Below are 21,840 nucleotides of genomic sequence, written 5' to 3'. Positions count from 1 at the left end.
TACATGGTAAAAATAATATATTGTGTTTTCTATTTGATGTAAAGTGTGAACTCTCTTTTATTTGTTGAAGGATCCGATTTAGATTTTGAACAGAGTTTTAGATCTCTTCTAAATAACGAGATGTTCTTAGTTTTTCTACCTGCTCCCTCTGCATCGTGGCTTTGCCTTTTTTTTTTTTTTTAATAAATCAAATAAAATTACAGTGGTTTCTATGTGATTCAGTGTCTTTAGAGGAGTCAGAATCTCTACAGGATTTATTATTGTTTTTTTTTTAAAATCTGTTATGTTTAGACCTGCAGTAGGTAGATACGCATCATAATTATGATACTCTCACCTACAGATTCGTGAAATAAAATACAACACCTCTGAAAAAACAGTTTATTTCTGGAACTTTATAACAAATTGTGTAGATTAACTACATTAGAGATTCATGTTTGAAAGCCTTGACTTCTGTTAATTATGATCATTTTCTGCTTACACTAAATATAAATGTGATTTCTAAAGTTTGAATATTGCATCAGACTAATAATAAAAAAAACATTTTTCACACAGGAATGTAGCCATAATGAAAAGCCCATCTAATAAAGGTACTTTTAATCTGGCTAATGAGCCTCGTCTGAACAGGAGCTTAATTTATTGAATACTGTATGTCTTTTAATGTGACGCTGCAGCACGTTGACATTTTTCATTAAAGGAACATGAACATCTGTTTCTCTGTTTTATTGTTTTCTTTTACAGAGGGAGCGACTCAGAAACATCGAGAGGATCTGCAACCTGCTGAGGAAGGTAAGCTTCATATCACCGACATTAAGCTTCCTACAACTCAATGATAAACTGCTAAAATATGCTACGTCAGCAATGAGTTACTGTTAGCCTCAACCTTCTCGAGTCACACAATAGAGACGTCTGAGAAAACTCAAACTTTTACCTGACAGAAGTCCCACAAGAAGAAAAACCTACATAGAATATACGACATTAAATAGTCCTGCCAAGACTAAACCTGTTGTAATAATCAATAGATTAATGAATCTCATGAGAAATTAAAATGAGCTCGATAATTTCCATTTGCATGAATAATCCTTTTTCTCTTTTCTCTTTTTGTACCAAAAACTGGATGATAAATCCATCTGGCACTTTGGTCTCAATCAGCCGTTTTCTTTGAAGGACAATTTTGTTTCACAATTCATTTTATTTGTTGTTTGTTTATTTGTTTTGTATATTTAAAATGCCTCCCAGTTCCAACATTAAATCTTCATTAGAATTTAAAGCTTATTGATTTTTGAGAATGTGTTCTTGGATTATTATGTCATTTACCTTGTATTACTTGAAAATGGTCTCAAAACAGCAATATTATTGTTTATCGCAACTTCTGAGACAATTTATCGTCACAGGCCTAGTCAAGACAAAGTTTAAGACTTGTGATTAACATATCGAAGGCCAGACATTTTAGAGCCATCATTTAGATACATGAATTTAAGACTTTTTAAGACTCGATGCGCGGCCACCCTGCTGTATGTGTCGGCCATGTTTTCTGAATAGCAAAGCTTTCTGTCCTGCAGCAGCACTTTTCCTATTTATTTGTTCCACTGAGCAGGTCTACCTTGATTTTCTGAACGCAGCACCGACTTGCACAGAGACTCCTGCTTTGTCATTGTGCCACATGTTAGCCCGACATCAAAGAGGAGACAGAGACTGAGAGTGTGTGTTCTCTGCAGAGCTCCTCTGTTTGCTTCTGTGCGTGTTAGCCTGGAGGACTCAGCATGACGATCCTCCCAGCTTCGCTGTGACATCTGTTTCTCCCCACACCTCGCTGAAATTCAAACATTGTGTCTGAGTCTGAGCATCCAACTGTGTGTGTGCATGTGGGTGCGTGTGTGTGCGAGTGCGTGTGTGTGTGTGTGTGTGTGGGTGTGTGTGTGTGTGTGTGTGTGTGTCTGCTTAATGCTTTAGGTTTATTGGCTGAGCTTGGCTGAGCAGCTGATGTTGGTTATCAGTGTTGTCAAGCGGAGCCCTCCAGCCATTCACCAAGCCCTGGGGAGAGTGTTTTCTCTACTGTGTTTTCTGTTATAACAAATACACAAACACGCACACACACGTGCATATGCATCCAGACACACTGTCCTTGCAGCTGTGACCTTCTGGGATCAGTTCAGGTGACTGTAGATGTGCTGCCTTAAGTGTACTTTAAAGGAAAATACCAACAAGATTAGAATTTATCTATTAAGGCCATGGGAAATTATTTTGTGAAAAAATGAGAGAATCATAAGATTTGAGAGAAAAATAAATAGATAACATCAAATGTGGAGGCAAAACCAATCAATCAACCAATCAAGTTTATTTGTACAGGATATTTCAGCAACTGGCAGTTCAAAGTGCTTTACATAGATTTGTGAAAACATAAAAAACATCAGAAAAGCATCATATAGTCAACAGTTGTGAAAACTAATAACAAACATTACATTTTGCTAAGTGCCAGGCAGACCTGTGAAGACACTGTTGCAATAATCACTGAGACCAAAGATAAAATCATGGATGAGTTTCTGACACATTAGTTCTTTAATCCTGTAAATGTTCTTCAGGTGATAGAAGGCTGACTTTGTAACTGTCTTTATGTGTCTGTGAAGGTTCAGTTCAGAGTCCATCACTACACCCAGATGTCAGGCCTGATCTGTTGTTTCTAGCTATAGTAACTGAAGCTGCATTTTAGATTTATCCTGAAATTTCACCTGACAGCTTTCTAATTGTACCTATCTTTTTTTTAAGGTTTTGTTGGCTCTTGTCTTTATTTGAAAGTAGCCCGACAGGAAAGAGAGTAATGAGAGAGGGGGAAGACATGGGGCAAATGTTGCCAGGCCGGGAATCGAACCTGTAACTACCACCACAAGGACTAAGGCCTCCATATGTGGGTCATGCTCTGCCCCTGCGTCACCACAGCGCCCCATTGTACATATCTTTGACAGATGGAACAGCAGCTATCATTTTACCCATTTCATTGAAGTAAACTAACAGAAGCAGCTCTGCGTGCCACAGAAAGAGCATTAAATCTGGTTTGTATGGGCTGACCGGATATAAATACTCATGATTTTAATGGTCTATCATGAGATGGATGATGTGTCTTTCACTAAAGACTCACAAGACTAATTAAACCAGATCACGCCTTATGCAGGTCATCTTCACATAGTTCTGCACTCTGAGCCTGTCTGTGCAGATGTTGAAGCTCCCTTTGAAGAAATGCTGAAGGTGTTTCTCCATCCCTTTTTCTCTATGTTCTCTGTCCTCCATTGAATCATTCATTTCATTTCCCTCCAGCTGGCACAGCGGCATCACGCAGGTTCTGACTGATTCAGTTAAAAGCTTTGGCTGCGCCTCTTCGTGCTGGCGTACCTGCCACAGACACAGCGGCATATGGACTAGCCGTGTGTGTTCTCTGTGGACTGTGTGGGAATGGCTGCACCATGCATGCCAGTGATAACAGCCTGAGGGGATTCTTTCCTGTCTTTAGTTTCTCCTGTGTGCCTGTGTTCATTAGATGTGCGGCTCGAGGCGATGGGGTTGGGTTGTCACAGGAACCGAACGAACTTCAGTCTACCAATTAACTTCTCGTTCCTCCCTTTATTTCTGGATCTATGTTCTCCATATTTATTCCTCCTTCCTGTCCTCTCTATGTATAGCACAGAGTTGGTGTTTGATGCCAACGTCTTAAATCACCATCCTGCTTATTGTCACGCTTTGGAGGCACTTCATAATTAACTATGAATGTTAGATATGTAACTCTAACAAGCCAAGATATTCATGTGGTTTGATGTTCTAATGCAGTTCCCTTCCAACTGTGGTACTGTTGGCACCAATGGGATGCCACATGGACCTGTACTCACATACCTTTAAAACCAGCAGAGCATTTTTACAAGTTGAAAATGACTTTTCGTTCCTCTCCAATTAGTATCATTATAGATAGTTTATTAGGATAACTATACTGCAACTAACAATTATTTCTATCAATTTTTCTGCCAATTAATCAGATAAGAAAATTGGCCACATTGTGCTGATTTTTTTTTTATTGAATCACTTAAACCTACATACATAATCTAGAAATGCATAAAAATATGCAAATGAACAAATAATTCAATTACTTTTTTGAATAAAAATTAGATCGTGCTTTATCATTGGCCATGTGACAGTGACTCAGAGAAGCAGAGAAACTTTCAAGGTTTACTGATATTTATGTAATATCAGTAAATATCTGTTATCTGCCAATATTTATATCAGTTTGTATTGGTGCATTTATATTTTTATTGCCTAAATGCAATAACATTGTGATTGTTTGATCATTTGTAGTGATGGATGCATCTGCAGCTAAAAATGTCTTTCTCACATCAACATGTGAAAAACTCAGGGCTGTCTGCTGGACTTATTGTCATTGAAGTGCAGGACTGACCTGTTGATTCATTTTTTGGATTAACTCATTAATAATTGGACAGAAAAAGGAGATTTTTATTTATTTATTTATTTATTTATTTATTTATTTATTTATTTACAGAATTTGAACAAGGTGAAGCTAAAACTTCCAATTGGGGAGTTGTGGCCAGAACATATTTATAGTCAAATGTAAAACTGATTTTTGTTCGGTTTTGACTTACTTACTGCTCTGAAAAGTTGGGCCCCAATCATTTCCTGCTTTTTTTGGCCAGTTCTGGTAATTTTTGACTTCAGTCCACTGTTGAGAGTAATAGATTTTTTAAGCCTTATAATATTTTAAATGTACCAACTAATTATATATTTTTTCCCTATCAATCGGTGAAAAACCAGAATTAAACATTTGCAGATTACATCTAAAGGCATTCCTTCCTTTAGAATGGAGGAATGCAGATGTACACAAATAAGCTTTTCAGACTAAAAACCTATCTTATTGCCAATTATGAGATTTTTAAGCAAAAGGAAACTGTTAGTTGTTGATAAACGACCGTATGTAACTGTTTATGAGTCCTCATCTGTGAATCCTTCATGCAGAAACACTGTAAGTTTCCCGTTACTCACTATAATGAGCTTATATGCAAAGCACAGCGCTGCCTTCATCCCGCTTTCTGCTACCAGGAGAAGAAGACCTGCATGGCAGAAAAGGATTGGGGAGGAGGCGAGAGATAAGGAGAAGAGAGAGAGAGAGAGAGAGAGAAAGATGAAATGAAATGAAGAGAGAGAACCAGGGGCAACAGAGGAGGACGGTGAAAAAGAAGAAGAGATGGGGGAGGGGTACCTCTCCTTTGCAGAGAAAATAGAAACCACTGTTTTGCTCAGCAGGAAATTAATATTAATGTTGTTCTGCAGGAAGGACAAGAAAAAGCCCAAATTTTTACACTTTTTTTTTTCACGATGTGCATGAAGAGTGTTTTGGACATTCATTGGGGATGTTCAATTCTTAATATCTTTGGAGAGCTGAAGCAGATTGTATGCTGTGCAGCTGAACTCCTCTGTGACTTAAGCATGCAGAGGAGTTCAGGTTGACCTGGTGACGTCTGGACAGATGTAGAAAAGTGTGTCTGTTCAGTAATGCTAAAAAAAAACTCCACTTAGCATTTCTCCACAGCATTAAAGGTGTTCTACGTCAGAGTTGGTGCGATAATTTTGCTGTAAACACACTTACCATGGAAACTGATGCCAGTAGACCAGTGGTTCTTAACCTTTTTTGAGGTACCGAACCCACCAGTTTTATATGCACATTCACTGAACCCTTCTGTAGTGATAAATAAAATATGATTCCTCCCCCAAAAAAAATTCAAGACATAGGGGTGACCCAACTAGAGTCTAGTTACACAGACTCTAGAGTCTAGTTGGGTCACCCCAAGATCACTAAGTCTTCTTAAAAGGTAGAGTCTCTGAGAACAGTTCTTCAAAATATAGTCAGTGTTTTCAACAAAGCTGAGCTGACTGCCCAGGAACGAGCCAAGGTACTTAAAATTTTCCACAGTTTCAACAGGTTGGTCATCGAGAGAAACTGGAACCACTTTAAGGTCTTGTTTAGATCATTTAATTAGCTCTACATTCTTAAGATAATGAAAAATCAATAATAAATAATAAAGACTGCGGTATTCTGATTTAGTAATGTTATTATAATAGTTGTGTTACCACCCCATGGCACTAGAGGCAGTACCAAACCCGAAAAGATGTGACTAAGGAGCAGATTTAGACTATAGAATTTGGTAAAAACGGTGAGTTTTGCTAAAGTAATTAAAGACACAAGTTCAAATCCATGCTGAGAGTGAAACTCCTTCAATCAGTGCTCCTTCACAGCACTGATTGGCTCAGCAATGTAACGTGATCCTCTGCAGCAAGTGATGTCAAAGCGGGGCGTCATCACGACTTTACACAGTGTGTCTTTACCTCCGCGGCAGAGGCTCCACCGAACCCCTGAGACCGACTCACCGAACCCCTGGGGTTCGATCAAACCCAGGTTAAGAACCACTGCAGTAGACTAAGGATTCATTCACATCGGCCCTGTTTAGTCCACTTTAATCCAACTTTAGTTCGTTTGCCTGTAAAGTCCGATTTGTTTGGAGAGGTGTGAGTGAGGTGTGTGTAATTGAACTCTGATGCGGACCAAAAAAGCAAACTCTGGTCTGCCTACAAACATAGATCTCTGTTTGGTAAAATCTAGTGCGGTTGGCATATAAAAATGTCACGTAGACCGTAGACCGCTTCAAAAGCATGAAGCAGAGTTAAGCCCAGGGCATTCTGGGTAAATCCAATCAAAACCAACACACAAGTCTAGGGCTAGTGGCTCATGGCCTTTTGCTAAAGACAACAAAGAAATTCTACAATCGCTAAAATATGACACATCTCTAATTTTGTTTCCATTTCATGATCAAAGAAGTCGCGCTCATGTCTTCTTCATAGTTTGTGTCGTTTACTTCAGTGGTTCTTGGAGCAGCGCCACCACAGGAGAGGAAGTGAACAAGTTCTGCTGCTGGGTTCTTGCTTAGCTTACTGTTGTAGCATGCTAACAATGCTACAACAGTATTAGCAATATATCTAAGGTACAACTTGTACGTTAGGCCAATTCACAAACCAGACATACAAAGCAAACTGTTTATATCAGAAGTTATAAAAGTTTTAATCACACGGCGGCCATATTGGATCCTTAGGTTAGGGTTGGTAACAAACTTGTGTCTCTCCCATTTAGAAATCCAACTTTTTGTTTATGTTTTTCAACGTAGAACATGGACATTTTAATTCTTGATAACAATACAACACACAGCTAAACTGAATGGAAAGAACCACTTAGCTAAAGCATTTTATTTGAGCTGTGAATGTATGTTTAGGGTTATTTTCCTTCTGGAATACAAATGACTAGTTAAAATCAGGATTAGTCCATCCTCCTAGCAGCTGACCTGCATCACAGTGCATTCAGGTTATAATATAAAAAAAAGTACAAAATGTTCTAATGGCTAAAAAAACATTTAGAAGCCATTTTATATATACATGTAAATGATTTGTTTTCATTTAATCAACAATTGTCTTGCACTTTCCTGAAACGAGCTGCAGCAGCTCATGTCCATCCAGTAAGTTACAGTTGTTGGCTTTTGGTCAGTCTCTTGGTCTGAATCAGGAAGTGTGTAGATACAGTTTGAGGACACTGTATGTTGACTGTATCACACATGGCGTGTCGCACATGTCACAGACACACGGTGTCCTCACACATGAGTGGAAATGAATCCCGATGAGCACACACCATGTGTCTGCACCTGGCTGCTTTTGCTTGGGTATGTTTCCTGACAACACCATCCTTCATGAAGGAACTCCAGTACAGCCACAGTAGTCAGTTAGCTGTTTTTTTTTTATAAAAAAAAAAGATCTTAGTCTGTGATGCTGTGCCTCCATCCGACCATCTGTCCATCCAGATGCTGCTTTTACACGTTCATCCATACTCCATATGTTGCGACTGTGGAAAGGCATTTCTAACCAAACATTTAACAGCCAGTAGTGTACAGCAAACATCTTTGAATTTTAACCCTTCAAGATTTCTTCTGTTTTTGCAAGTTTTATAATCAAATATAAGAGTAAATACAAAACAAAGTTTTCGAATTCTGATTTTTATCAATAAAATATGTCCAAACTAACTGGCAATATATGTTGAAACACAAATGAATTTCATATTAAGCATATTTTCACACCTGGCTGCCATCACAGGTTCGAGCCCCAGATTTTTGACCTTTGCCGAATCTCCCTCTCAACCTGTGGAACCAACCTAACACGTTGAAAAAGCTTTTCACCTCCTCGCCTGTGGTGGCGCTGCACTGAGAACCACTGAAGGAAATGACACAAAACCCTCTGGGCACGACTTAGCAGTTGTAGGATTTCTAACTACAAATACACAAACTCATTGTTTTGGTTGTATTTACCCAGAATGCTCTGCGCTGTAGTGCGCTTCTTTGCTTTTGGAGCGGTTTCCAATCCACTTGGCTTTCACATATGCATTCAAACTGCACCAGAGTTTACTTCAACCGAACAAAGACCAAGGTTTGCTTTTTTTCGTCCGCAGCAGAGTTTGATTGCATGGTCACATCTCAAATTAAAGAAACAGACTTTCTAGGCAAACAAACTAGAGTTTAATTAAAGTGGATTAAACCGGGCTGGTGTGAACGCACCTTAAGTCCTTTCGGTTGAAGAAATGCTTTAAGTCTTTGGAGGCTTTTGCTGCCTTTGATGTAAAAAGGGTGGAGTGAACTTTTGAGGAATGGTGTTGCTGTTCAAGGTAAAAGAAACACATGGAAATGATGACTGAATAGAACCTGACTAAGGAGATGAAGAACTCACCAAATAAAGCCCAGGAATCCCAAGAATCATGACATGAATACCATTCAAATTTTCCCAGCAGTCCTATTACACGTTGGAAGCCTGCATAGCTTCTGAACTTTGACCTGGTTTAAACTTTTCCAACCAAATACCACAAGGGTAAAGTATCTCTGTTCTAGCGTGAGCTTGAGGTGAAATTATTTTTCAAGAAAAAAAAGGTTAAGCTGTGTTAATTATCAGATTATTATTTTTTTCTCATTTTGTTCCGGTCATGTTGGTGAAAGCAGCTCCTTTCGTTCCTGCTCGTATCACTGTCGAGGTGAAGCTCCCTTTGTGTTCTGGCTCCACCCAGTCTGATGTGAAAACGCACAAATGTCAGGTTCCTTTTGTGGCTCTGACTCCATTTGAAGTTTCAGTACAAAGCTCCTCTTCATCCCTCCTCCTCTCCCGTTCTCTTTTCATCTCCGGTTCACTCACGGTCAGAGTGTGTGCCTGGCATGCAGGTCACATCCGTCTCCAGGTGGCGCTCCGTCTTTCACCTTTCTGAGCACAGATAACTTGTGCAAAAATGCAACTGTGCTGAACATTCAGGGAATGCAGCCTGGTTGGAAAGTTTGAGGTTTCTCGTTTTCCCCCAACCAAAGTCCAAATTGGCTCCTGCTTGGATAACAGAGAAAGTATCTCTCATAAACTTTTCATCTACTCATCTGGTGATAGTTTTACTAATTAAATAAGCAAAATTCTGTACGACATCCTTTCGTTAACACATTCCTTTGTTGTTTAATAGCATAAACTGCATATATGTATTTGTACAATGCATCGTAATAGACTGGCACTGCTAATTCTGGTGAAACTGGTCATGAATTACAGCAACTCCAATTCTCTGTAGGAGTTTTCTGATTCAGAGACATAACTGCCCTTTGTTGCACATTTAAATTCAAATTACAGAGAAAGAAAATGAGTGCTTACATTACAGTACGTCAAAACTGGATCGTTTGTTCTCCAGCTCAACAGCTTCTTCCAAAGCTTAGACACAAAAAAAGAACCAAGAGCCAAGAGAGCAACACTATTATTATAGAGATAAATTATGATTTATTGTGAATGTTCTCTCTCTCAATGATGATTATTACAGTCATATTCACAGTAGATAATAGCACCGCGAGAGCCGGTGTTTTAGTTCAGGGCGAAGATGTTCTTAGATGGAGGTTTAGCCGTTCCAGGCCTGGAGCAGTTGCTTAGGAAAATTAACCAGCATTGTCTTCTTAGTCGTTTAAAATCACAAGCTACAATATCTGGGTCATTTGTCACGATGTTCCTCGGGCACCACTTAATTACAGTAATTTGCACATCCCAGGAGAGTTTTCACAGACTCTTTTCAGCAGTGGATCCCAGTAATCATTATGTTTTCGTGTAAGAGCCGCAGCACTGAGCTGAAAGAAGGAAATCCTGAAAACTCAACACAACTTTTCATCCAGCACCAATCATGATGTGGCTTTACAATTATCATCAAACTTGGAATTTCAAAGACATCGTTGTTTCACAGATGGACTTTTCCTTAAGTTCATTTTGACCCAAATATGGTAAAAAAAAAAAGATGTTCACCAGCTCTAATATCAGCATTGGTCGAGTCAGTTTTTAACAGATTGGTATTGGTCCGATAATTAAATGTGTACCGATATCAACTATCAGTATATCTTTGCCTGGAGGGGGAGTGGAGGAGGATGGTGATGTGGTATTTGTTGAAATATAATTTTTTAACACAATATCAGAAAATATTGTTTAATCAGCATTATGGTTTAAAAACCCTGTTCATGGTGATGTATATTATAGAATAGCTTTTCCTTGTAGCATTTCGTCATACCTCCTCTGGGCAGTGAGGCTCTGCTGCCGGACTTTTATGTTCTGGAACAAATAATTTTGCTATTTGAAAAATCATTTATTTTCCTGAACAGGTTTCTTCTATTGGTTGTTAATGTAAGAGACCTACAGTGTAAATCACTGAAGACATCTACGAAATAAAAATTTGACAAAAGTTTGACTATGTCAAATTAGAAACGTTGCAGAAAAAGCCGCTGTTTCAACGTGAAATTTTCAAATGAGCAGGAATATTTGGGATAAAAAGGCTATTTGTTTTTCTCCATATTGATTCCCATTGAGCATACTCTGTCTCCGGCTGGGTGGAGGATGGCTTACTGCCACTATCTGCACGGATTTCGATGAATTTCATCAACTTGGAGAAAAAAATGACTCGTCAAGTTTCAAGCCTGTGATTTGTGGCCTGTAGCTGTGAGGGCAGCTGGTCAGAACTACTGAATATCATGCAGGAAAACTGGACGAACCTCACAATGGGTCAGATGTCATGTGGAATACGCTTTCTGTAGTTATTCTCTCAGCTATGTCATCATTTCTGGGTGTTTGGTGGTTTTATGTTTCATCTGTTCCAACATTTTCTGTTTATTCATAGTTCTGTTTTGTTTATTATTTATTATTATCCGGGTGTCTGACATTGTCTTTAGTTTTTCTATTTATGTTCTATCCTTTATTATTTGTCCCTTTGCATCATCCTGTTGTGTTCCACTGTCCATGTTTTGGTTTGCTTGTGTCTTGTGATTCAGCTCTTCAGTACGGTGGCCCTGAAATGCAAAGCACTTAAACAAATCACTAAGAGCAAGTACAAATTTAAAAACATGTAGAGCAAAAACATGTAAAAACAGAGAATACTTTTATGGATTCTTTTTGCATGGCTGCAGCTCATGTGTTTCTCTGCACTGTGATCTTAACTGAGCAGGACGGAGAGTTTCCTCCTCTCTGTTTCCGAGCTCTGAAGTCTTTCATGTGGTTCTAACAATTCTTTGAGTTCTGACTCTTCAGTTGAATTCATTTTCACTTGGTCAGCTTTTAATTAAATCACATAAAAGTGACAAACACACTGCGTTTCACTGGACATCTGTGGAAACATCAAACCGAACCCTGGTCCTCTGGCAGATATAAATCATTTAAAAGCTGTCGTATCTGGAGAGCAAAGTGGTTAAATTACAAACGTTCTGAATGGATCGAGCCGATCATCTTTGCAGGGTGTGTTTGGGGGGGTTTTTTTGATGCCGTGCAGAAGAGCAAATGAGCTTCATCCGAATTGAACGATGAGGCGGGAAAAGAAACGCGGCGTATGAGAGGAGGCTGAGTGTGGCAGACTGGATGGGAGGAGAGCAGCATATGTTTCCTGCTTGGCCAGGAAGCTGCTGTGCATCTGTGCCTTTCAGCTGCATGCCTGCTGCCGTGTCGGCCAGACTTTAGTGCCAGGCTGGCGGCTCCACGCTCATCTCCGTCCTTCCTTATTCCGATGGCTTAAACTTTAACTGGGCCACTTGCAGCCATCTGATCCTATGAGTCCTGAGGGTAAACCGAGCAGTGTTTTTTTTTTTTTTTTTTTATTGCAATGTGGGAGGTAATGCTGTTGCCATGGAGATACGTATGCGCTCCCAAACCTTGACAGTGCTTGTCAAAGTGACATCCAGATGAAAGTTGAATTCCAGCAGAGGGAACAAGACGTCCAGCCAGGAGTTAAACTGGAACTTCCTTTATCCTCAAGCAGCAAAAAATGACAAATTTGAAATCCTTCATCCCCATCTGTGTTTCCATTGACCATATAACACACAACTTGACATTTTGCAATTAAGACCACTCAGTTTTGATATAAACAAGTTTATATCAAAAATTGGCTTATTTTGGAAATCCTTTCGTCTACTGATTCTTATCATGATTCTCCCAGTTTAATTCTCTATTCACCTTTTCTTCAGTTAAATGAAAGCTGCCAGTAGTATGAGACGTAATCCAGCCCACACCATGATGTTCCCACCTACAAACTTCAGTCAAGACTGTTTTTGGGATGATGTCCTGAACTACTCTTACCAGAAAAAAATTCTCCCTATTTGACTGGCTTGGTCAAATCCTCTACAGCAAACTTTAAACTGGCTTCTGTGTGTTTTTTCATCAGCAGTGGAGTCTTGCTCAGTGAGTGTTCAAACATGCGAAAGCGACTGGTTGTATTACTATTTCTAGAATTTGTTTTGAAGCTGTATGAAAATCTATGGTTCTTATGCAACTTTTTTTTTTTCATTTTGACTCCTCTGTCAGAATGAGTGACACCAAACTGTGTGTGAAATTATGTTTTTGTTTTTACTTCTGAATTATGACATTGTAAGTGATACACATATTTCTTAGGCAAAACAGGACATTTTTTAAATGAAGTGCAGTTTGAGATATGGCAGCATATGTAGTAAACATTCACATAGGCCTCTCACGGTAACCGATTTTACTGGATGATTAATTGTCCCAGAAGTTTATTGTTGTTTTGAGACCATATTCAAGTAATGTAAAACTGATGGCATAATAATGCAAGAACATATTGTTAAATATCAATACACTTTAAATTCCAATGAACATTTCACACTGAAATATGCCAAATAAATGAAAAAAGCCACAGAAACAACAATTAAAATGAATCATGGAGTCTCTTCAAATAAAAATGTCCTTAAAAAATAAGAAGTCTGGTTGAGACCAAAGCACCAGACTGAAGACTTTTATCATCCAGGTTTTAATAGAGAGAGAAAATATAGAAATGACAAATTATTCAAATGGAAATTGAGCTTGTTTTAATTCATCATGTAATGAATTAATTAATTTGTTGCTCATTGCGACAGGCCTACATTCACAGAGGAACACCGGCTGGTCAAATCGAAGCATGGCAGCCAGTGATTAAATATTTTTTGCTGCACCTTCTGGTCGTAGATGGAGCCAGGATTAGTGTGAGGGATGTGGACGGCGGTGGGTCTGCTCAGCCGCGCCTTCTCCTCATCATCTTCATCCCCCTGGTGGTGCGTGTCCCTCGTTAGCCACAGAGCGCTGCTCTGTGACCCCGCCTTCTTAGCACCGCGTCCTTTTAAGTGGAGCAGGCTGAAAAAGTGGCGTTGAGGACAGATCTTCTTCTCCCTCTCTGGGTCCGTGGTGGGTGGCCTCACTAATTGGACCTGAAGAGGTTGAGGCGAGCGGTGGCAGGACTGTCAGGTTCCACTTGGGCTCTGAAAGGAGCGTGGGTGGGAGCTCTCGTTTACCATGTTGGATGGTGATATGCAGTCAGAGGTTCTGGGAGCTGTTTGCCTCAGCGCAGGGGTAATGAGAGGGAAAAAATAAGAAAGAGCCGGTGGAAGAGAACAAGCACAGAGGATTTTCTCTGAACAGACAAAGATGTCAGAAGTCCAGACTGACTGGATGGAGAAACAAGGAATCAGAGTTATGATTCCCGCTGAAACGGACTACTACAGGTTAAAAGCTGCAGTAGATAAGGTTTAAAAAAAATGTGGTTTATACATATTTGCTAAAAATGTCACTGTGTCCTGACAGTATAATATGAGACAGATAATCTGTGAAAAAATTAAGCTCCTCAGCCTTCACCCAGTGGTTCTACTGCCATCTGCAGAAATACACCGCTCTGTCAGAAACAACCAATCAGAGGCAGGAGGCAGTAGGACCACCAGGAGGAGGCAGAGAAGCAGGAAGTCTGTCTCTAATTTTAACCAATCATTGTAAAGTTGGGAAACCGTTTTGTTTAAATGCCACCCAATGCACAAGGAACTAATCCCAGTCTAATGTAAATGAACCCATGATGATTAATCTGTTGTAATATATCATAAAGATATTAGTGAACAATGTGAAAGTAAACAACATTTACTCATCTACAGTAATCTTTACCTGTAGTATTTGTTTTGGAGCTTTTTCACCTCGGCTCCTCTCTAAGGTCCAGCTGAACATCATTCATCATGGTGCATATAAAGCCAAGTTATGGAACAAAATAAGGCATAAAAATAAACTCAGCAGGGGTTGATCTAAAACGTTACACAAAATGCATGCTGGACGTTCTCCATTAAAACACATTGGTAGTGTTGTTCTATTTTCGGTCCTTCAGAAGGAACTACCCCTGGCTGCAGTCCAATGATCTGTTCAGTCTTGGCACGCCGTACTGCAACACGTCCAAGTTTGTGTTTACAGCAAGGAATGATGATGATGCACTTCCCTGTGTTTCCCTTAAACCTGCTGGCCAGCCGGTTGTACAGACCATCAGTCACCATCAGGCCAGCTAACGCTTTCTAAGTTTAGCCATTTTAAAACTTGAATCTGGAATTCTCTCAATTTTAGAATTTTCTGTGTAAAGAAGATAAAAATATTAAGTGCAGGCCATGGAATGGCAGTAAAAATGCTTGAGGGTTTTTTGCGGTCATGGGTATCACACATCACCCACTATTAATGATGAAAAATATTTTGATACCCAGTCATAGAGCAGCGGTGTTTTGTGTTTTCCAGGCACATAGTGCCATTTTATAGCACAATCCTGTCTCAATGTTGCCTCCAGTTGCTAAAAAATGCTATAAGGATAACTAAAAAGAAATTTGAGTCGTGTTGTACTGAGAAGCAGGTCAGCAGATGTTCCATCCTACCAGGTGTTTGCTAATTGCTGCTGCCACTAGTCTGTAGGAGCTGAGTGGGGAAGGAATTGGAATAAACTTAATATCCATCTGAAGTTTTAAATTTGACGTAAAACACAATATGTTTAACAAACTGACACGTTTACACTTCACTTTGATGGCGGCTGTTGAAGTTACCCAGACTGTGCGTCACTAACTCCCAGCCTGCAGCCAATAAGACGAGGCTGATGCCATGATCAAGTGCTTAATGGAAGCTGTCATCCCAAGCGATGCGGTTCCTCTACAGGTTTATTGTTATGCTGCAGGAGGTTTCACTGCTTTGTGAACTATATGTTTCATCACAAAAGATGGCAGGCTCAGAGAAGTCTGACATTTGATCTCGTTTTCCCCTATAAAACCGAAGGGGAAGCATTTGAATATGAATAGAGAAGGCCTGCGGTCGTTAATATATTCCTCTTTATGAGCTGGAGTTTCACGCTGAATGTGTGGAGCTGCTAACAAACTGCGCTCAGAGCAGTTGGTTTCTAAGCTTCAGCCACAGATCTGCTGTTTTTATTGCGGTGCTGACAGTGAGATGATTTTCAGCCTTGCACCTTGTGATGTTAACTGATTCTTTAAAGATTGTGCAAATATCTTTATATCATGGGTTTTGGTGTGTAACATACTTTTTTTAAACACCAATTTTTAAAGGTAAACTAGCTTAGTAAGAGGTCATCATAGCACTGAAACATCATTGGTCAAGGAATCTCATTTGTCTCTCAGATTAAAGTTTGTTCATGTAAATGATAAGTCTTGTGGAGTACCACCAGGCTCTGTGCTTGGACCAAATCACTGGCAATTTCTATTTAGTATACATATAAATTGTTACAATTGATAAAATAATCAGATAAACCTTTACAGCTATACTGATGATACAACCTGATATCATCTACTATCAGGTGTGATAGTAGACTATCACACCTGATAGTCTACTATCAGGTGTGAAAACACCCTTAGCTTCTTCAGCTAGACCATCAGAAGAAAGGTTCTCCATGAGGAAATAACTGTTGGGATGTTGGTTTAGATTCTTCCAGATCCAATGAAACCCCTTGTGACTGTATAGATGCTAGTTAAATGAAAGCTATCCCTGTAAGGACATCTCACCACTGTTTTCACTGTTTTATGATTTGTCTCTCACTTCTTCCGTTCATGTTTCTTTCTGTCCAGAGACTCGGAGCTGTTTCCACCACATGCTCACGTCAGCCTCAGAGTTTTCATTTCATTTTTTGTGACTGCTTTTTACCTTCATCAGAATAGGTGTCCCACCATAAAAGAGGGATTTAAACAAAAAGTTGATTGCTATCCTCACTGTGATCACTTTTACTTTTAGAACAATTAAATGAATTGACAGAGTTTCCATTTCAAAAATGGAAACTCTTTCAATATTCTGCTTTTGTCGAAAAAAACAGAATTTCACATTTGTGGTGTTTCCATTAAATTAGAAACGCAATTAAAATCACTTGTGAATAAACTTATTCATACGATAAGTCATTCAAAAATATGCCATAATCTTCTGACTACTTCCTGTTGTCTTCTTCTTCGTGGTTTGCGCCAGCAGCAACATTCGGTTGTTGATCATGTGACTCGTGTGATGGGGAAAAAGTGTTCCTATCGCAGGATGGCACAATAAACCAATTTTGATGCAGTCAAAAAAACCACCTCATCCTCCTTTTTCACAGCCCTGGCTGTGCGTGTGAAGGCAGACAGGCGTGTTTAGTTTTCATCAAGGCTGTGGTTTTCTGCCCTCCTGCACTTGAAGAGGCGTTTGGTTTAAAACGTGTTTTGTGTTATTAGTGAACATGTAGCCGACTGAATAATGCATCTGAACCCCAGCCTCTCTACTCTGTGATGTTCGAGGTCGGGCGAACACAATGTGTTGCCCAGCGCGCTGTTAAATATAAATGAGCCCTGATGTGGCGTTCTTTGTGAATCACATGAACTGCTTTGGTGAAAAAGGTTGCGGAAGAATTCAATGGACATTTAAGATGTTCACAGGGGTTTGCAAGAGGCTGAACCTGAACCACACAGTCTGATGTGGGATTCAAGATCGCCTTTAAAGCTGAACCTTGTTACTAGTAGTTGTTCAGTATATATATATATATATATATATATATATATATATATATATATATATATATATATATATATATATATACGCCAAGAGCGAGCGAGTGGCTGATATCAGGAAATCCTACCAATGGCTGGAGAAAGCTGGACTCAAGGACAGCACGGAGGCCCTCATCCTGGCCGCCCAGGAACAGGCCCTAAACACCAGAGCAATAGAAGCTCAGATCTACCACACCAGACAAGACCCAAGGTGTAGGTTGTGCAAGGAGGCCTCTGAGACAGTCCAGCACATAACAGCAGGGTGCAAGATGCTGGCAGGGAAAGCGTACATGGAACGACATAACCAAGTGGCGGGCATAGTGTACAGGAACATCTGTGCAGAATATGGACTGGAAGCCCCGAGGTCAAAATGGGGGACACCCCCAAAGGTGGTGGAGAATGACCGAGCTAAGATCCTGTGGGACTTCCAGATCCAGACAGACAAGATGGTAATGTCGAACCAACCGGACATTGTGGTGGATAAAGAACAGAGGAAAGCCGTTGTGGTGGATGTAGCAATACCAAGTGACCACAACATCAGGAAAAAGGAGCATGAGAAACTGGAGAAATACCAGGGCCTCAGAGAGGAACTGGAGAAGGCCTGGAAGGTGAAGACCACAGTGGTGCCTGTGGTCATCGGGGCCCTCGGGGCAGTCACCCCCAAACTGGAGCAGTGGCTCAAACAGATCCCAGGAACAACATCAGACATCTCAGTCCAGAAATGTGCAGTTCTAGGCACAGCCAAGATACTGCGCAGAACCCTCAAGCTCCCAGGCCTCTGGTAGAGGACCCGAGCTCAGAGGATGAAAGAGACCACCCACGGAGGGTGAGAGGGGAATTTTTTTTACGCCAAGAGCGAGCGAGACATCGACTCACTGATCCACACCACCAGGATCTACAGCACTGACATTGGGATGTCATTCGGACTAGAGAAGTGTGGCCGGATGGTCACAAAGAGAGGGAAGGTCGTCCACACAGAAGGGGTCTCACTCCCAGAAGGAGCAATAGCAGAGTGGACAGTTACAAGTACCTGGGAATACCACAAGCAAATGGCAACCTCGATGAGGTCACAAGGAAAGGAGCCACAGCCAAATACCTCCAAAGAATAAGGCAAGTCCTGAGAAGCCAGCTCAATGGCAAGAACAAGATCCGTGCAATAAACAGCTATGCCTTACCAGTAATCAGATACCCTGCCGGAATAATTAGCTGGCCAATGGAGGAGATAAAGACCACGGATGTTAAGATTCGAAAGCTACTCACCATGCATGGAGTGCTCCACCCCAAATCCAGCACCCTGAGACTGTAAGGAAGGAGGCAGAGGACTAGTGAGTGTGAGAGCCACTGTCCAGGATGAAACATCCAAGATCCATAAATACATCAAGGACAAAGCCTCAACGGACGATGTGCTCAGCGAATGTCTCAGGCAATGGGGAACAGAGGATGAGGTGCTGGAGGAACCATCATGGGAGGACAAGCCCCTACATGGGATGTACCACCGACAAATAACTGATGTGGTTGATATCAGAAAATCCTACCAATGGCTGGAGAAAGCTGGACTCAAGGACAGCACAGAGGCCCTCATCCTGGCCGCCCAGGAACAGGCCCTAAACACCAGAGCAATAGAGGCTCAGATCTACCACACCAGACAAGACCCAAGGTGTAGGTTGTGCAAGGAGGCCCCTGAGACAGTCCAGCACATAACAGCAGGGTGCAAGATGCTGGCAGGGAAAGCGTACATGGAACGACATAACCAAGTGGCGGGCATAGTGTACAGAAACATCAGTGCAGAATATGGACTGGAAGCCCCGAGATCGAAGTGGGGAACACCCCCAAAGGTGGTGGAGAATGACCGAGCTAAGATCCTGTGGAACTTCCAGATCCAGACAGACAAGATGGTAATGGTGAACCAACCGGACATTGTGGTGGTGGATAAAGAACAGAGGAAAGCCGTTGTGGTGGATGTAGCAATACCAAGTGACTACAACATCAGGAAAAAGGAGCACGAGAAACTGGAGAAATACCAGGGCCTCAGAGAGGAACTGGAGAAGGCCTGGAAGGTGAAGACCACAGTGGTGCCTGTGGTCATCGGGGCCCTCGGGGCAGTCACCCCCAAACTGGAGCAGTGGCTACAACAGATCCCAGGAACAACATCAGACATCTCAGTCCAGAAATGTGCAGTTCTAGGCACAGCCAAGATACTGGAGGAACCCTCAAGCTCCCAGGCCTCTGGTAGAGGACCCGAGCTCAGAGGATGAAAGAGACCACCCGCGGAGGGTGAGAAGGGAATTTTTTTATATATATGGCTCAAGAAATGATTGTGTCTGTTTTCCTAACAGAATTTGCACATGTAAGCAACTGGCTTCAATAGATTGATATGCTACGGAGCCCTCCAGGGGACATGGGGAATTTTTTTTTTCTTTTTCGTTCCCTCGCAATAATCTACTGATCAGTTGATCAGTTCATGCGGCATAATTGATACTATAAGCCCTTTTTACGGTGGCCGCCATACTTCCTGCTTTAATACAAGCTTATAAGGTTTTTCCATGGACTATTTGTTGTGACCTTTTTACACTTATGTTGTTCAGTATATTTGCATGATAAGTGACTGATTACAATTATATGTTAAGCATAATTTACATGATGATTATTATTATTATATTGAATATGATTGTATACAATTACAAAGGCGAAGTGAAATATATTTCAGTGTAAGACATGATTTATTTGAATAGAGGAAGTCTTTTATTTTGAAGAATGCTTAAGGATCTGTTACTGTTTAGTCACTATCTTGCTTTGTTGATTTTATTGCTTGGTTACGAGCAGTTGTTGTTGCTGTTGTTCTGTTTTTATCGGCTGAAGCCCTTTTTTTCCTCTTCAATAAATACTGAACAAAAGGGTTCAGTAAAGGAAATACGAGCCTCCGTCTTGTTTGAGAAGAAGCTTTACTCCGTAACATTTTGGTGCCGAAACCCGGGAATAAGAATTTTTTTTGATTTTTCTGAACGAAGTGAAGCTAAGGCTCAGTTTAGCAGCCAACATGACGGAAGGACTGGAGCGGTTAAAGAGGAAACGGTCGACTATCCGAACAGCAACGACGAAGCTGTTAACTCGACTAGAGGATGAGGTGGGCAAAGAGAGTCCCGATATGGATAGACTGCGTGAGTTCCTGGCAGTTTTATCTTCTAAGGAGGAAATTTTATTGGATTTGGACAAGAGCATAGAAGATGAAACGTCAATTGAAGACTTGGACACTGAGATAACGAACTCACAGGATTACACGGACCGGATTCTCATTTGGAAGGTTCGCACCACCAACGTTATTGGATTGCAGGAGACCGCTACAGACACCCTGAGAGCGCGTGTGAGTGACGTAAACAACGGCTCATTTTCATCACAATCCAAACAGACGGTTAAACTGCCCAAACTAACGATAATCAAGTATGATGGAGAAATAAGCCAATGGCAGGAATTCTGGTCACAGTATGAATCAGCCATTCACAGAAATGATGGACTATGTAAGACGGACAAGTTCACTTACCTGAGATCTTACCTAACTGGAGCAGCTGCTCGGACTATTGCAGGACTGACAATGACAGATGTCAACTATGATGCTGCAATAGAGTTACTCCAGAATCGTTTTGGAAGGAAGGATATTGTGATAAGTGCTCATATGTCTAAATTGCTGAACTTGACACCTGTGAGAAGATCATCTGATGTTGCAGCTTTGAGGCACCTTTATGATGAATGTGAGATCCAGATACGCAGCTTGGAGTCTCTTGGAGTGCAAAGTGATACTTACGGCTGTCTCCTATGTCCAGTGTTGCTACAGCTTATTCCAGAAGACATAGCACTTGCTTATACACGGCAACAAAACTCAACTAACGAATGGAAAGTCCCAGAATTGATTCAGTTTCTGCAAAATGAAGTGCAAAGCAGAGAACGGGCGCTTCTGCTGACCAGACCAGGCCACACATTGAAGAGCCCGAGCCCACAACACAAGCATGTGGGTAAGCCATCCTATGCCTGTGATCAACCTAGAAAGTGGAGCATTCCATCAGCGACTGCTTTGCACACAGCCAGCGTCGTGCCACAAACCTGTGTGTTTTGTGACGGTAATGACCATAAACCAGAGAACTGTCCTGGTTTTACAATAAGTGCACGCAGGGAGAAACTGAAAAGGCTTGGACGGTGTTTTGTCTGCCTGGGCCCGAAACATATTGCGAAATACTGCAGAGTGAAGATTTTGTGCAGACAGTGCAATCGAAAACACCACTTGTCAGTTTGTGAACAATCTGAAGCTAAACCAGAAGTCGACAGTACCAGCAATAGTGGAAATGCAGAGGCTGTGTTGTCTTCGTTGACCAGCTCAGTCAAAGTGAAGACAAATACTCAGAACACAGTATTGCTCCAAACGGTTAAGGCATGGGCT

The 21,840-nt window shown here is 40.9% G+C and overlaps 1 protein-coding gene across 2 annotated transcripts in view; it reads left to right on the top strand.

Annotated features, from left to right (window-relative positions):
- Positions 1 to 21,840, top strand: part of cnih3 (cornichon family AMPA receptor auxiliary protein 3) — a 62,882-nt gene that overhangs the window by 22,476 nt on the left and 18,566 nt on the right. For both annotated transcript variants that reach the window (XM_088002153.1, XM_088002152.1), the window contains exon 3: positions 739 to 786. In XM_088002153.1, coding sequence (XP_087858279.1) covers positions 739 to 786 — 48 coding nt within the window. The remainder of the gene's footprint in view (positions 1 to 738; positions 787 to 21,840) is intronic.

This window comes from Poecilia mexicana, unplaced genomic scaffold (genome assembly GCF_051168715.1).
Source record: "Poecilia mexicana isolate PSO_F unplaced genomic scaffold, ASM5116871v1 scaffold_21, whole genome shotgun sequence".
Classification (NCBI taxonomy): domain Eukaryota; kingdom Metazoa; phylum Chordata; class Actinopteri; order Cyprinodontiformes; family Poeciliidae; genus Poecilia; species Poecilia mexicana.
This window is presented reverse-complemented; position numbering and strand designations above follow the sequence as displayed.